Below are 15058 nucleotides of genomic sequence, written 5' to 3' on the forward strand. Positions count from 1 at the left end.
TACTTGTACTTTCATAAATCGGCACCATTTAAAAATTATTCCAGAAATAGACACAAAAGTTTACAAAGTCTTTTTATTTCAGCTTTCATTTTTTTTTTTTTTTTTTGGTAAGCCTGATATTAAGGACGCCACAGAAACGCATATGCCTGCTTCATATTTTGACCTTTATACTATGGAAAGATTTAAACATAACTAGAAAAAGGGGAACTCCAACTGTCAATTTAAATAATAGTCTTGTAAGAATCAGGAAGTGGGTGAATCATGGTGCAAAAAACACACAAGTCCTCCCATGAAGTCTTGTTAAAATCTGAAATGAAGAAACGCATTATAATTTAAAATTGCTATCAAAAAGTACGCATCAAAATTTTCCGCATCAGTAAAAGTATATGACGAACAAAATACGTGATCTAGGTAAATTATCAAGTAAATGGAATGAAATAGATTTTTAAGAACTATGAAACGTTATCTAATCTAAGAATGCCTAACATACATGTAAGTAACTGATTCTTACCAAATCAATTTATAAAAGTTGAACCTAATTTAATTTTATTGACCTCAGATTTCTTTTTTTTATAAAAAAAAAGGTTCATAACAGCAATATCATTGTACCTTTTGAATGAAGAACCTCAAAACAAAAAATAAATAAATAAAAATAAAAAACGGAAAGAAAGAGTCTAGAAGAATTACTTGGCATGTAAAGCGATGGTAGTTATGAAGAGGATGACGAAGAAACTGATTTGCTTTTTAGTTTACCTGAGCTTTTTGGTATATAATATTCCAAAGTAAAAGTATGTGTGTGTGGTTATATATAATGTTAGTTAGAACTCTGTGTGTGTGTGTGTGTGTGTGTGTGTGTGTGTGTGTGATACATAACCCTATATTTGTTTCCCATGTTGGAAAGTGAGAGCATCATATATCATATATTAGTAGATTTTTTTTTCTTTTCAAACAGATGTTTCTATGTATGAAGAATTTCAGTTCTCACCATTATAGGAAAACTATAATTCTGACACAGTGATTATATAAATAACAGTGACTTGGTATTGTTGTACATGTTATTTGTTATTAGTTTTTGCCCAGGCCATTGCTATTGAAATCAACTGGCATACCACATGCAGCATAGAATGAGTCTTGTGTCTTAATTAATAAACAGCTTAAACATATTACAACTTACTTTGATTCATGATCTTCAAGTTTTGATATTGATTTTTATTATGCCACCGTCTCAGTGTTTCATAAGAAATGTGCAATTACAAAATCGGTTTAAAGACCAATGATATTGATTTCCTGTTGAAATTTTCTGTTAGATATGTCTTATAAGTTAAACCAAATAATATGAGCTTTTCTTATAATTTTCTTGTTTTTTTGTAGATTAATGAGATTATTCGTCGTGTTCATTCTTTTCCTTTTAGCAAACGCACAAAAATTATAAGTTATTTTTTATATCAAAATGAATACATCTCCCTCCCATAAACTTAAACTATTCCATACCTCACTTTTCATTCAGAATTGTCAACTTTCCTTTTATCTGCGGCTACATCCCTTCAGCACCTGCAAATGGAGTGTTCATATCATAACTCATACGTTATGCCAGAACTTGCCGAAACTACGCAGACTTTTTGTATCGCGCTAGACTTCTAACAAGTAGGCTTCTAGAACAGGGTTAGGTTGCTACAAGATTGAAGTCATCACAAAAGAAGTTTTATGGTCTTCATCATGAACTCGTTACGGTGTATTTATCTGGCCATGAAAACTGATTTGTTCAACGTGCTATAGTTTTCCTGTCTTCTTTCGACTACCACGGACTTGACATTTTATGAGCAACTCGGCGGGTATTTCTTAAAAAAAACAGAGGACGCATACCCTACCGGAGCACCTTGTCAATGCTCCCAATTTTTAGTGTATTCCGGGTTGCTCATTGGTTTTGTTACTTTGTATGTATGATTTTAGTTACATTATGTCCTTTGTTGTGTAGACGCTAGAATCTTGGTTCCCCTGATCACTCTTGAACACCCTAGGTGACGAAGGGGACGCAAAAAAAAAGATGCATTAACCAAGAAGAAGATTGAAGAAATTTTAGAATATTATTGCGGTGGCACACCAAAAAATGACAATTTACTCATTAAGCCTGATATTGGAGATAGTGTAATTAAAGGTCCAGATTGGATGTGGCAGAAACATGACATTACAGATAATGTAGAGGGCACTGTGATCGGCATTGATCAGGAGGATATTGGTATAAATGTTTTCTTTTCTTTGCAAATAAATATCCTGTAACTATATTGCTTCATTCGTAAGTGGTACAGTACAATTCTAACTTTTCTATTAAACACTGTGCCAAGCGCGACTTTAAGTCGTTTTATGGTAATTTTGTTTATTATTTTGAACCTTGGCTCCCTTGATTACTCTTTTAACAGTTCTATGGATATCGGTATGTTTTTTTTATAAACAAAAATGTAATTTAATATCTTCTTGTTAACGTCACAGATTATTCACATGTAATTATCAGATGTACGCAAAGCATAAATTTCTGTTGGGCAGATTTTGTTTCAAGAACGTTGTTATTAACACAAGCTGGGTAAAAGTCAGATGGGATAAAAATCCAGCTGCCCAAATGACCCTCGGAAAGAAGAGTACTACCGATTTGGTGTGGATAATGTTTTTGATGTGATCTGGGAAAGGTAACGACTACTCTTGCAGTATATGTTCAGATGGTTTTACAAGGTCCATTTCATGACACATTGAATAAATATGGTAGAGTCACCCTACCCTTACATATTCGTCGATGGAATAAAATGTTGAACTGGAACTACAGTAAATTCCTTGCTCGTATATCAAAGAAATATGTTAATATGATTCAACTCTTTTTACGACATTTATTTTATACGCTGAACTTAGTCCCGTATAAATACAATGGAGTTTTACAAATTTGTAAGTGAATTAATTCAGGTTATCCTTTTAAAAGGTGTTTAATTCTATAGTACTTTTCAACATTGATGTTCTTTCCTTTCAGTTGTGATTTCTTAGAACTGTATTGTTAGAACTATGTCAAATAAAATAAAGTTAAAAACGTCAGAATTTTAATTCTACAGACTTTTTCATTCAAATAAATCATAAAGTAATTTTCAAAGTTTAATTGTATAAAATCCAAGGATGAATATTTAATTAGGCCCTGTTTTATTTTTTCGGTAATTGTTCGAAAATTCAGTATATGTAATACAGTATCTTACACTTTCTCCTTCAAAGATGTTTCATTTTTTTTTATTATTATAATGGGTGGTAAGGACCGTTTTATTTTCAACTGCTTGACTGTTTGGTTGATTACATTTTTCTCCTGTCATTATTTTTTTTGATTTAATCTTTGACTTTCATGTGAAACTATTTCTTTGGCAATGTTGGTGCAAGCGCCTTCAAAAATAACGAATCATGATTAAGGTTTTTTGATTGATTATTGTTTACAGCAACTAAAAATTATAATTAAGAAAGACAAAGACAAAGACAAATAAAGACGGAAAAAAGGAACAGGTGGGGTAAGTTTTTTTTTTTGTCTTGGTTTAAAAGTAATTGAAATATATTATTGTAACAGGTTGATATGACTTCTTTATAAAAAAATATTTTGATTGAAGATATTTTCCATCATTTTATTTAGATATACATAAGTAATTAAACGCGCTCACCAAGTACAGGGGCGGATCCATTAAGATATTTTGAAAAGAAGGGTTCCAAAAAAAAGGTCCTGTAGGGTTACAGATAAAGGGAGTTTCCATGCTATTGTTTGCTTTTATTTGCCAAATTCTACGCGAATTTTACAAACTTTTCCAACAATAGGGGGTTCCTACACCAAGGTTTTCGGTCCCTTTCCATAAAATCTTGTTACTGAAAAAAATAACATCAATGTGTAAATGTATCCAACTTGATGAGCTATAGCAATATAAAAGGTTTATTTAACTTGGTAATTATATATATTGCGCTTTGAAGTTACGGTCAGATATGTTAATTATGATATTTTTACAGCACCTTCTGCTTTATCGTTGAAAAGTTTATACAACTTGTATTAGTGTGTTAGGTTGTATATAATCATATAGTACATACTTTTTATACCCTGGAACCCTAGAGTCGCAACTTCGGTAGTTTCGAAAGCTACCCAGGAAAATTCGCGCATGTTTTGTGAATTGTTCAAATTTATTTTGGCAAAACAGTATAAATAAATTTGATTATTATTTTTTTTTTGGGGGGGGGGGATTTTATTGATTTTGTGCAGAATATTGGCACAAATGAGACAATGGAATCCTGGAATCTCCAATCTAATAAAATTTGGGATTTGAACTATGCTATTATAAATTACTGGAATTTCCCCTGAGATACAGTATAGATCTTGAATGCAACTCATGATAATTATACTATAATTCTGTTGTCACTTTGAAGAAGCTAACGCTGATAGACTAAAGGAACTCTAGGATATGCTTTCTGGGTAAAATGAAAGTCTTGTATATAAAATAACCATCTGATATATAATAGATCACTGAAGAACACCGTGATATGTATTTTGGGTAAAATGGCATCTAGTGTCTAAAATGAACATGTTGTACATCATATGTTTTTTTAGGAGGTACAATTAGATTTTCAGTCTTACTTAGAAAGTATTATATAAACGATCAAATTACTCTCGAATAAACTACACCCTGTTTTTGAGTTCCAGCAAATTCCGTGTTCCATTTGAACATTTATTGCGATAGCATCTCAAATTTATTGATTTGAAACTTTGTTTTACTGTTATAATTTCTTTCAAGATATTATGCAAAGACAAATTTGTCCATGTAGGGTCTATATTGACTACTTACATTCTTAGTGTTTAAGGAAGTAGATTTACATTGATAGAGAAATATTTTCTCATACATTATCAAAGTTTACGCCAAGGAATAGTGAATCAAGCTTTCAAGTGAAATTTAAGTAAAATTGTGAGATGAGAACTTAATGTGAAGATACATACCTTTATCTTGGTTCCCGGGACTACGTTCCAGGTATTAGCTACTACCAATACACTCTCACGAGTATATGTGTAACATACTGAAAATTGCGACCGGGAACCAGTCTAGCATACCTTCAATTCAAATTTGATTTAGTTGTTTGTGTTTCCAATTCGCGAAACTTGAGAAGATGATTTTTTCCTAATTAAGACGAAAGACGAACTTGATATCTACAAGAAAAACAACAACAATGGGATAGATAGAATGAACGAATGAATGAAATAAAAAAACTATCGTTAAATGAATGATAAATAATAATGAATGCTTAGAAAGAAAATGCTATCATTATTGCATAGAATATATAAGGGTGTTTGATGTATCGATGTATCAAAATATGTAGTGAAATGAAATATCTAAGGTAGCAATCACAATAGAATTTTTACGTAGAGGGTGGTAGGGCGGCCGTTAGGGCAGGTAAAAAAGTCACAGAGATTACAATAATTCTGAATTATTGATGAATTATCTTAACATTTATATGTTCTTGCATTGTACATATTCATATATAAAATTGTTTTACTGTTGGTTTTGTAATTTTTTACATTTTTTCCAGGTTTTTTGTACATAAAATAAACACCTTTCAGAAAGAGATACTTTGTCATGTCTTCACACTATAACATGTGTGCATTCTCTCTACAATTATTAGTCGTATTGCAACCAGATAGTAGACAATTCTGTATATGAAACATTTTAAGAAAAAGCATTTAGTTGTTAAGCCATATAGTTTTGTAAATAAAGATGAATTGGGCAGAGCAGCGTTCCAATATATTTCATGTATCAAATATTTGAGAAGACTTCAACGATTATAGTTCATTATTTTTTTCAAATATAGAATGAGAACACCTTGATATTGGGAGAGCCTATACTTGCAGCAAAAAAATGTATTCGTTTATCAGTATTTTTAATAACGATATATATGGGTGGACTTATTTTACATTTATAAATACGCCGACATCATTCAAAAGTTATTCCAGAAATAGACACAGAAGTTTACAGTCCATTATGTTTTATGGCTAAATGATTGTTGACCTGGGGAGCTTGATATTAAAGACACCACATAAACGCATAAGTCTGCTTCATATTTTGACCTTCATTTCGAAATATGCTATGAAAAGCTTTAAACTTAACTATGAAAAGGGAAACTTCGATTTTAAGTAATATAATTCTCTTTAAGAATTAAACAGTGGGTAAAACACACAAGACTTTCCATGAACTCTTATTAACCAAATTATATGAAATGCAAAAATCTTTTTTAACTATCAGTAATTCAATGTATAAATTATATACCCATCAGCACATAGACATAACTGTTACTCACTTATCCTTTATCATTCGACTGTAACTATGAATTTGCTTTTCTACATTCTCTATCGCTTCTAAGACGAAAGAACTATCAATTCACCTTCAATAGGCAATAAACGAAGTGGCCACATTGTCAAATCCATGTGTGTGTGTGTGTGTGTGTGGAATGGAAGAGGGGGTTTAGCGTGCTGTAAATCCTAGATTTAACCCACTATTTCGTTTGAAATGGCTGTACCAAGTCAGGCCCATTGCGGTACCAGCTGCTCCGGTGGTGTAATATCTACTTCGCCAAATTTATGTTGGACTTGACTTGATTATGAATCAGATTAGTGTTTGGTAATTTTGTTGTGACCCTTAAGGTGTGTACCCTGGCAAGATGGTAAAGATCACAATCAAGGATAGTGCTTGCCGCTTTTACTAGATTTGACCTTCTGCTAGTCGTATGGTGGATGATTTGCAAATGCAGGAACTGCTTATTGAGTTCGATTTGATGTTAAGGCATTGACCATATCTTTAGCAAGGAAAAGGGGGCTGGGTATTTTTGAAGTAAAAAAGAAATGTTCCATATTGCTTAAATATACATTAACAATTTGTTAAACATTCTGATCCTAAATCCATACCAGGCAACCCCCTTTAGAATAAAAATTGTTGGTGCCCTAGTGATATTTGAGCTGTTATTTTACAATTATGCAACTTGTTCTTCATCTATTATCTTTATATTGTTCCCTGCATTGATTTGTCTAAAGATTTCTCCATCATTTGAGCTTTCTATATTTCTTCTTCAATAGTGAAGTGCAAACACTTGTACAGCAATTTTCCTCTTCTTATTTTTTTTTGGCGTTTTACTTTCTTTCTGTCTTCGCCCCAGTCTGTGCATAGTGCTGTTAATCCACCCATACTCTTGTCAAAAAATGCATGGACAGATTTTAATAGGACAAATGAAAGTCACTAGATAATATTTTATAATTTATTGTATTTTTCCAACACCTTCATACAGTGCTGAAGTGTAATATATTTTGATTCACATAAATATATCAATGTTGGTTTTTTACAATACAGTCAGTGCATGTATTCATACTGGTTCTTGCATCATCTCTATAAATAGAATTAATATCACAGACTAAAAAACAATAACTTTAACAATATGTTAACCTCAGCATTATATAAACAGGATGAAAACACAGAGTTAAAACAAACAAAAAATGAGCATCTAATAGATATTTTTCCACAGAGGTTGTTTTCTCTACAATAGAAACTCCGGCTACTAACATCTTTTTAATCACTGTGGGAATAGGCAAATGGTAAGCAAGACTTCATACCACTCATCATATTTTGTACTGAAGATATTTTAGCATATAGATAAAATTACAAGTATATGCAAACTAAAAAAAAATGAAAATATATGCTTTTGTTTTCCCAAAAACATCCACCATTAATAGGAGGAAGAGACAAAATACACTGTGTATATTTATTTACAGTAATAATATGATAGACAAAGAAAAACACTGTAGTCGATCTAAGATAGTCATACATTTATAACAAATCATATGTTATGAAGTCTTTGTGTTAAATAGCATTGTGATGTCATTACTTAAAATCAGTTTAACACTCTTACAACTTCTTGTGAAATTGACAACTGATCACTAATTAAACATTAAACAAATCTTAGGGGAGATAACTTAATATTAGCTTATTTTCTCACAATATATGCTTTACAAATTCTGGTATTATTGTAAAGATCAAGTAGAAAAAACAGGAAGACTTTCACATTTTAGGGAAGATAACTTATCATTATCTTATTAGATAAACAGGAGACCTAATCTCAATATAATAAATGTCATTTTAAAGAGGATAATGCCCTCCTGCAATTTTCATACTAGCATTAAAATAAAACTTTAACAATGATTAGCCATGACCTTGGTTAATAAATAGAACAAAGTGTCTGAAACAGGGAAGAAGTATAAAACAGTATATCTATTATTTCTGTTGAGATTCATACATGTAACTATTTCCATATACAGTAAAATCTATCTTACCAAAATCCTGAATAATCAAGAAATCATCTACACTATTTTTAAAGCCTCTTTTTAACATTTTCCATTAATTTTGAACATGTATCAGCAGAAAACAGTGATACCAGAAATAATCCTTCATAGCATCAGGGATGATTTTACAAAGATCAATTCAGTGAAAAATTGGCAAAATTTTAAGTCAATATGGGGTAAAATAGGAATAGTTACAGTAAAATCTATGAAAAAAAGTGGAATCTGCTAAATAGTGGGAAAAATCACCATGGCCAAAAAATTTCAGCTCAGACAGGTTTCATTGTATCTAAAGACATCAATAGTACAATAATAATGAGCAATTGTTCTACTGTAAATAAAAAAATAACAATAAAAATAGAATTAAACACATATACAAGTTTACATACAATACCTACTTCAAGACTAGATATATATTTATGAAATATCAACATATTTAAATTTTTGCAACAATTGAAAATCAGTTAATTGACATGTTTTTATATAAGTACTTAAGGAGGTAAGGGACATAATTCATGAAATCAGTGATATGTTTGTATCATATTCAATTTCACCAAGCCAGGTGTCAAGCTTTCATTTGAAACAGCATGAAATCAGTCCAGGTTACTTTGATGCTTACATGAGATTGATGTAAAATGCTGAATACAAACATTCCAATGATTTTCATGAGTTGTGTCCCATATCCTAGGTCTACCTCCTTAAACAAAAATACGGAAAAGTAAATGTAACAACCAAACACTGTAAGACCACTCTGTACTACATTTATCATTCAAAACAAAATTCAACCAAAGTCAAAGCCTCCCCTTCTCATAACTAGAGACAAAAAAATCCAAAAACTGTTTTTCTAGAGTAACGAGACTTTAAACACAAAAAAGGGGGAGGCTTTGAATTTGGTTAATTGTCACAAAGGGGGTTTTCTTTCAGGAAGACGAAAATTGTACCAAAAAATCATTAAAATCTATCATGGGGTTTTTGGATTATTGTATGACATGGGTACAAATGGACAACAGTATATCATAACCCATCTGTCAAAAATCGGACGTGTAAAACAAAAGCATTAACACAACCAAAATCTGATATGACTGTCAAACTGACAGACAATACATTGTACATACAGACCAAGGAACATTGTGATGGGTATAAAAATTAACATATTTAGGATGAAATTTACCAAACTGAATCATCTTTTGTACATAAAAGGTGAGATCAGAAAGGATATTAATATTGATCAAAATAGAAGCATCATAACAAAATACAGGGTAAGAAATAAAGAAAAAATACAAACAAAGCACTAAACTAATTATTCTCTACTGTTACAAGTCACAAAAAGGCTTTAATATTAGTAATGCAAAGACAAAAATAGAGCTATTCTTACATAAAGTGGATGATAAGTGAGATACCATAATGACTTTTATATTATTACTTCATCAAGGTACATAAATTTTGTGTTTTTTGTCAGTCAGTCTGTAAATTCTCCAAGTGAAATGTGAATTTTCAATTACAAACATGGCAGTAAAAACTAAAATGGCTTATTTTTTTTTTTTTAGTTTATACTTTACATAATGAAATAATTATGTGACTGGTCATCAATGAAAAAAAACAAAAAACAATGTCAGTTAACTTGAAACCAAACTGAATTGTTAAATATAATAAAAATAAATATATGAGATGCTCTTCTGTCCAGAAACAAATATATTAAAATATGGGTCTGTAAATATATGTTTTACTCATTTAAATTTTATACCTATTAACAAAAGAACAATGTTGATAAGTAAAACATGTCTGATGAAATTATTTTTTACATACAGTGCATCATATATCTTTTTTCATAAATATATTTATAAGTCGTTACATGGCTTTATGAGCTATACATATATGATAAATGAACTCAATTCAAAACTTCTCAAATGGGTTTTGTTTGATTTTAAATGTGCTTAAAATAAAATAAAAAAGACATTTGGCACAACCATAATAAATAAAAGTTTTCAAAAGGGCAATCTAAGACATTTATAGTATTGGGACTGAACTATGTCATTTCATAAATGATGCGAACTAATGAAAATACATGTAATTGCTAAACATGATCATATATGATACACTACAAAAAGTGCATTGGGTTGATACTACTCTGATCAAACAAATTTTCTTCAGTGTACAGAATGCTGTCTGAAAAATATATGTACTAATTGGGTTGAGCTTCATTTGCAATACTGTAAACTTACTAATTTTCACGGTGTACTAACTTGTATTATTTTCACAGTGGACAAAAAAACACGAAAAATAGTACCCATGAAATCGATTTATCAACACCACATATCATTTACCAATTTTGATACTGTGAAAATCGATACCCATGAATATTTTCATTTGACAGAATCTGCGAAAATTAGCAACCACAAAAATTAATACGTTTACACTAAGCCACACAGAGCAACTACTTGTTGCAATGTCAGATGCTCACTGTACAGAATCAATAACATATCTTGGGATCCATTTTTTGGTTTTTTTACTAATAAATGTTTATGGCAGCACAAAAACTATTTTGCAGTGCACAGAATGCTGTATGATAAAACATGCATTTGTTGAGATGAGTTTATTTACCGTGGGCCACACAGACTAACTACATCAGTGTAGTTTTTGTTGCTATGCCAGAAGTTCAATGTACAGACTCAATAACATATATTGAGCCTCATTTTTTGCATGTTTTCTAAAATGTATGTTTTACTAAGAAAAACTATAAAGGCATTAAAACCTGAGCACGAAACAATATTTTGTGGCAAAATAATTTAAATAATGAATTCAGCAACTATGACAAAACATGTTCAACAAAATATGCTTTACACAAAGGGCATTTCATTAATATATTTCAATATAATTAACAAAACCTCATGATTTAAAAAAGCTTCTGAAATGTAAAATTTTTTTTTACAATTTTCTACACATATGTATCCCCATTTTGTAGAAGCTCATACAATATTAATGCACTCAGTACAAAGGTCTATGGAAATAAAGATGGGCTTCTAAATAATTGTATTAAATCTTGTTTTATGGATGGAATGTAACACTTCACTACCAGAACCCAATATTTCTCTACCCCTTGCAAGTTAAGTCCTCAAATGAAAAGACAGACAATTGGGCTGAGTATTTTGACAATTAAACAACCTCAAAAGGAAAAAAAGTCTTTTTTTCTGACTTGCTTTATTGTTAGATTTTACAGCACTTATACCTTGTGATTCTGCTTCTTCTAAAAATGGTATACAAGTCACAACATCTAATTTTCATAGCCAAACATAAGAATAGCCCTCAGAATGAAATTAGAATTAAGTATTATATTATGTATACAGAAAGTCTACACCAGTACGACCATCTTTCTAATTTGACTGATTTCTTTTCTGAGCTGATCTTCCAGAATCTTTCTTTTACCCTCCATAACAGTCTTCATGTTACTTATACTTTCGTGCACTGTTGAGAATCCCTCTCGGACCTCCCGTTTCAGTTTTGAAAATTCTTCTTGTTGGTTTCGAATGCTGAAGTCCAACTTAGCCATCAATTTGTTCTCAATTTCCTTAAAATTAAATAAACGAAAAACTTAAATAGTGCATTTTGGTTTAACTATAATCTTACCGGCTATTGAAGAGAAATTGGTGAGAATACAATTGCAGGCTGTCTAGCAAAAATAAGGACTAATTTTAGGGCTAAAAACAAGAAATTTTCAGGTCTATATTAGGGTCGAAACTAGGTATTTTGCAACATAAAAGTCACTAACACTAAGAAAACAGGAACTTTAGGGCTGGTGGACAGAATACAGTTGACTATTTTGTAGTCATTACACTTTCTTTTAAAACTCTACTATTTCATAAAAGTGCATTAAATTTCATTGAAAAACAATAATAAAAAATAACAATGTAAGTTGTTATGGCTTATTTAACCACAAATATGAATAATTAAGAAGGTAGACCTAGGGTAAGGGACAAAACTCCTGAAATCAGTTATATGTTTGTATCATATTCAAATTCACTTAAGTCAATCAAGCTGTCATTTGAAACAGAATAATATCAGTCTAAGTTACTTTGATGCTTACATGAGTTTGACATAAAAAGCTGAATATAAACGCTCTAATGATTTGTAAGAGTTGTGTCCCTTACACAAGGTCTACCTCCTTAATAAGTGAAAAAAAGTAAAAATGGAACTAAATACAAATAAAATACATGTTAAAGTGATAAAACAAAGAAAGGGCATATTCATAATGACTCAAGATATTCCAGCCATGAAATGACAACAACAGTGCCACATACCATTGCATGATCTCTAATTTTTTATGGTGGTATAAAAAGTTTTATTCTATTTATACATACATGTTGTAGTTCATTTATCCTTGCCCTTTCTTCAACAACAGCCTCCTCCAGTTTCTGAAGTCTTGCATCTGTGACATAATGGTTTTCATCCATTTTACGCTCCAACTTTTCCTGAGAAATATGATGGTAATATATTATGCTACATGTTTTATATTTTTCAAATAGTGAAAAAAAGATACTTTGAGATACTTTGTAAGAATTATCTTTTCTGAATTTATATGAAAAATATATCTTTCAGTATTATTCATGAAATGCATATACTTTGTAATAAACGAAGGCTTCTAGGTATAGGAGCTTGCAATTTACTGTAATTAACTTTCTTTGGCAGATATTTATTATTTGAATTGGTGGTTTTCAAACATTTTCATGAGTATTAAAGTTCATGTTATATTGAAAGTTTGTATATGCTTAACTTATACTTCTTTTTACAAATTATTACAGATAGCCAAATTTTGTGAAAAGAAACACTGCAAAACTAAGTAGAATTGTTAATGCTTTTTTTTTTTTTTTTTGTTATTACATGTACATTTTTTTTTGCTTATTTTTTCCTTTTTTGGAAGTAAGGCCTTTGTGTGTACTTCTTATAACTCAGTATTTTTATGCTGTTAACTATAATATGAAATACAGTCAAGGTAAAATTCATAGGAGGATCCAGGGGGAGCTCAGGAGGACCCTCTTTAGGTTGGAAAAATTTAGTTGATTAATAGGAAATCACTGAGCCATGACAGAGCGAGGACTCCTCTTTTGAGAATCTCTGGATCTATCTATGCAATTCTTCAAAAATTGGCAGCTACAATTGTAGTCATGTGTAAGGAAAAAATAGAATTTTTTTGTATAACATCCATGTTCAATAGTGTACATGCCATAAATTAATGAATAAGAATAAGTGTTTACTGTAAATATTGGTCTGATATAATCCACAAAAGTTTTAAAGTAGTAAAATGTACTGGAACATGTCCTACGCAAGAAATGGTTCAAGAAATGAAAAGAGAAATATTAAACAGAGTATGCAAAACACATCACTGTGTAGAAATTTGTTGTTGAATGAGGATGAAGAGAACGAAAATCTATATGAAAGGAAGGGTGCTACAACAATCATTAGTTTTTCAATAAAAAATCACATTCATAACATAATTATAAAACTGATAAAATTGCACTCAAAAGACAACATTTACACTAAATAAACAAATAACCAAGAAAAGTTAAGAAAATAAACCAAATGTTCACAGAGAGGAATAGTGCAAACAGACTGCTTAAAAATAAAATAAAAATTCACTATTTTGCACAAATCATCATGCATACATTCTAGAAATGCAACAAATGTGCACTTTCTCTCTAATTTTCTAGACATCAAAGAGAACCATACCTGAGCCAGGTACACACACACTTATGTTACCTGTTCCACATGTGCATTGTGTGTGATACCTTGTGGATTTACGTTGTGAGTGAGAGTTGGTAACGTGGACATCAAAGTAGGCTACATGCATGGAAAATTCAGAACTCAACATTTTACACTAAGGCTGATATACACTTAGGAAGTATTTCAGGTGGGAAAGAATAAAATAGGAAGTTGCCCTATAAATCATGCGTAGATATTTCTTATATTACAATAAAGAATTGACTTGAACAGAGAGGATAAAGAAAAATACATTTTTTTTGTCTTCAGTATTTTTTCCATATTTGATCCAATGCAATAATGCTCTTAAAATCCAACTATAGAATACTAAGCTTACTTGGTTTATTTCTATCTTATATTTTATCATTTCAATTTCTGATCACAATAATTTTCCAAAATCTAACAGTTCTAAGAAAAACAGACTACCACTTTAAACCTTGTTAATTATAACATACTACCATACTTGAAATGTCTTTCAACTCTAAAATGATTGGCCTAGTGAAACTACCTTTCAAGCATCAATACAACATAAAAATGTACCACCTTCAAACAATGCATCTTTACAATAGATCTTTGCTTTAACCTCCTCAGCTCAACTAAGCAAACCTTTCTATGCCATTGATCAAGAAAGCTTTTTCATAATGACTTTTAGCATATAGTTCTTGTTTTGTCAATTTACAAAAATATTAAATTAACTTTTATAGGAAGTGACATTCACTTTTTACTAATGAATAGTGATGGAGTGTCAGCAACATCCTATATATATGTATACTGATGCTTTGAGACATGAATGACTTAAAATTGTTCTATTTCAACTAAAACAAATATTTTGGGTCATTCATGTTTCAGAACATATCTTGGACATGATGTACGCAGTTGAGAAGTGATTGATTAAACTTTCAATGCATACATACAGTGTCTGGCATATTCCAATTTGTT

General features: G+C 30.7%; 2 protein-coding genes and 1 long non-coding RNA gene across 6 annotated transcripts in view; 1 reads left to right on the plus strand and 2 right to left on the minus strand.

The window, feature by feature from the left end:
- Positions 1 to 1163, plus strand: part of LOC148621071 (uncharacterized) — a 24518-nt gene extending 23355 nt beyond the window's left edge. The window contains exon 23 of the transcript XR_015921080.1: positions 953 to 1163. The gene's annotated coding sequence lies outside the window, so the exon portion shown is untranslated. The remainder of the gene's footprint in view (positions 1 to 952) is intronic.
- On the minus strand, positions 84 to 5093 carry LOC148621072 (uncharacterized). The gene is made up of 3 exons (XR_015921081.1): positions 4991 to 5093; positions 1492 to 1551; positions 84 to 307 (listed from the first exon to the last, which is right to left on the minus strand). It is a non-coding gene; the product is annotated as an uncharacterized LOC148621072 (long non-coding RNA).
- A 2186-nt stretch (positions 5094 to 7279) lies between these two features.
- LOC148621073 (protein FAM81A-like) overlaps positions 7280 to 15058 on the minus strand; it is a 28146-nt gene continuing 20367 nt past the window's right edge. For 3 of the 4 annotated variants that reach the window (XM_088575096.1, XM_088575099.1, XM_088575097.1), the window contains exons 5-6: positions 12724 to 12834; positions 7280 to 11933 (exon numbers count right to left, since the gene is read on the minus strand). In XM_088575096.1, coding sequence (XP_088431222.1) covers positions 11718 to 11933; positions 12724 to 12834 — 327 coding nt within the window. In that variant the 3' untranslated portion in view covers positions 7280 to 11717. The other variant, XM_088575100.1, reaches the window with a different exon arrangement.

The sequence above is a fragment of the Perna viridis genome, chromosome 3 (genome assembly GCF_037379345.1).
Source record: "Perna viridis isolate PV_CMFRI_1.1 ecotype Kerala chromosome 3, ASM3737934v1, whole genome shotgun sequence".
Lineage (NCBI taxonomy): Eukaryota > Metazoa > Mollusca > Bivalvia > Mytilida > Mytilidae > Perna > Perna viridis.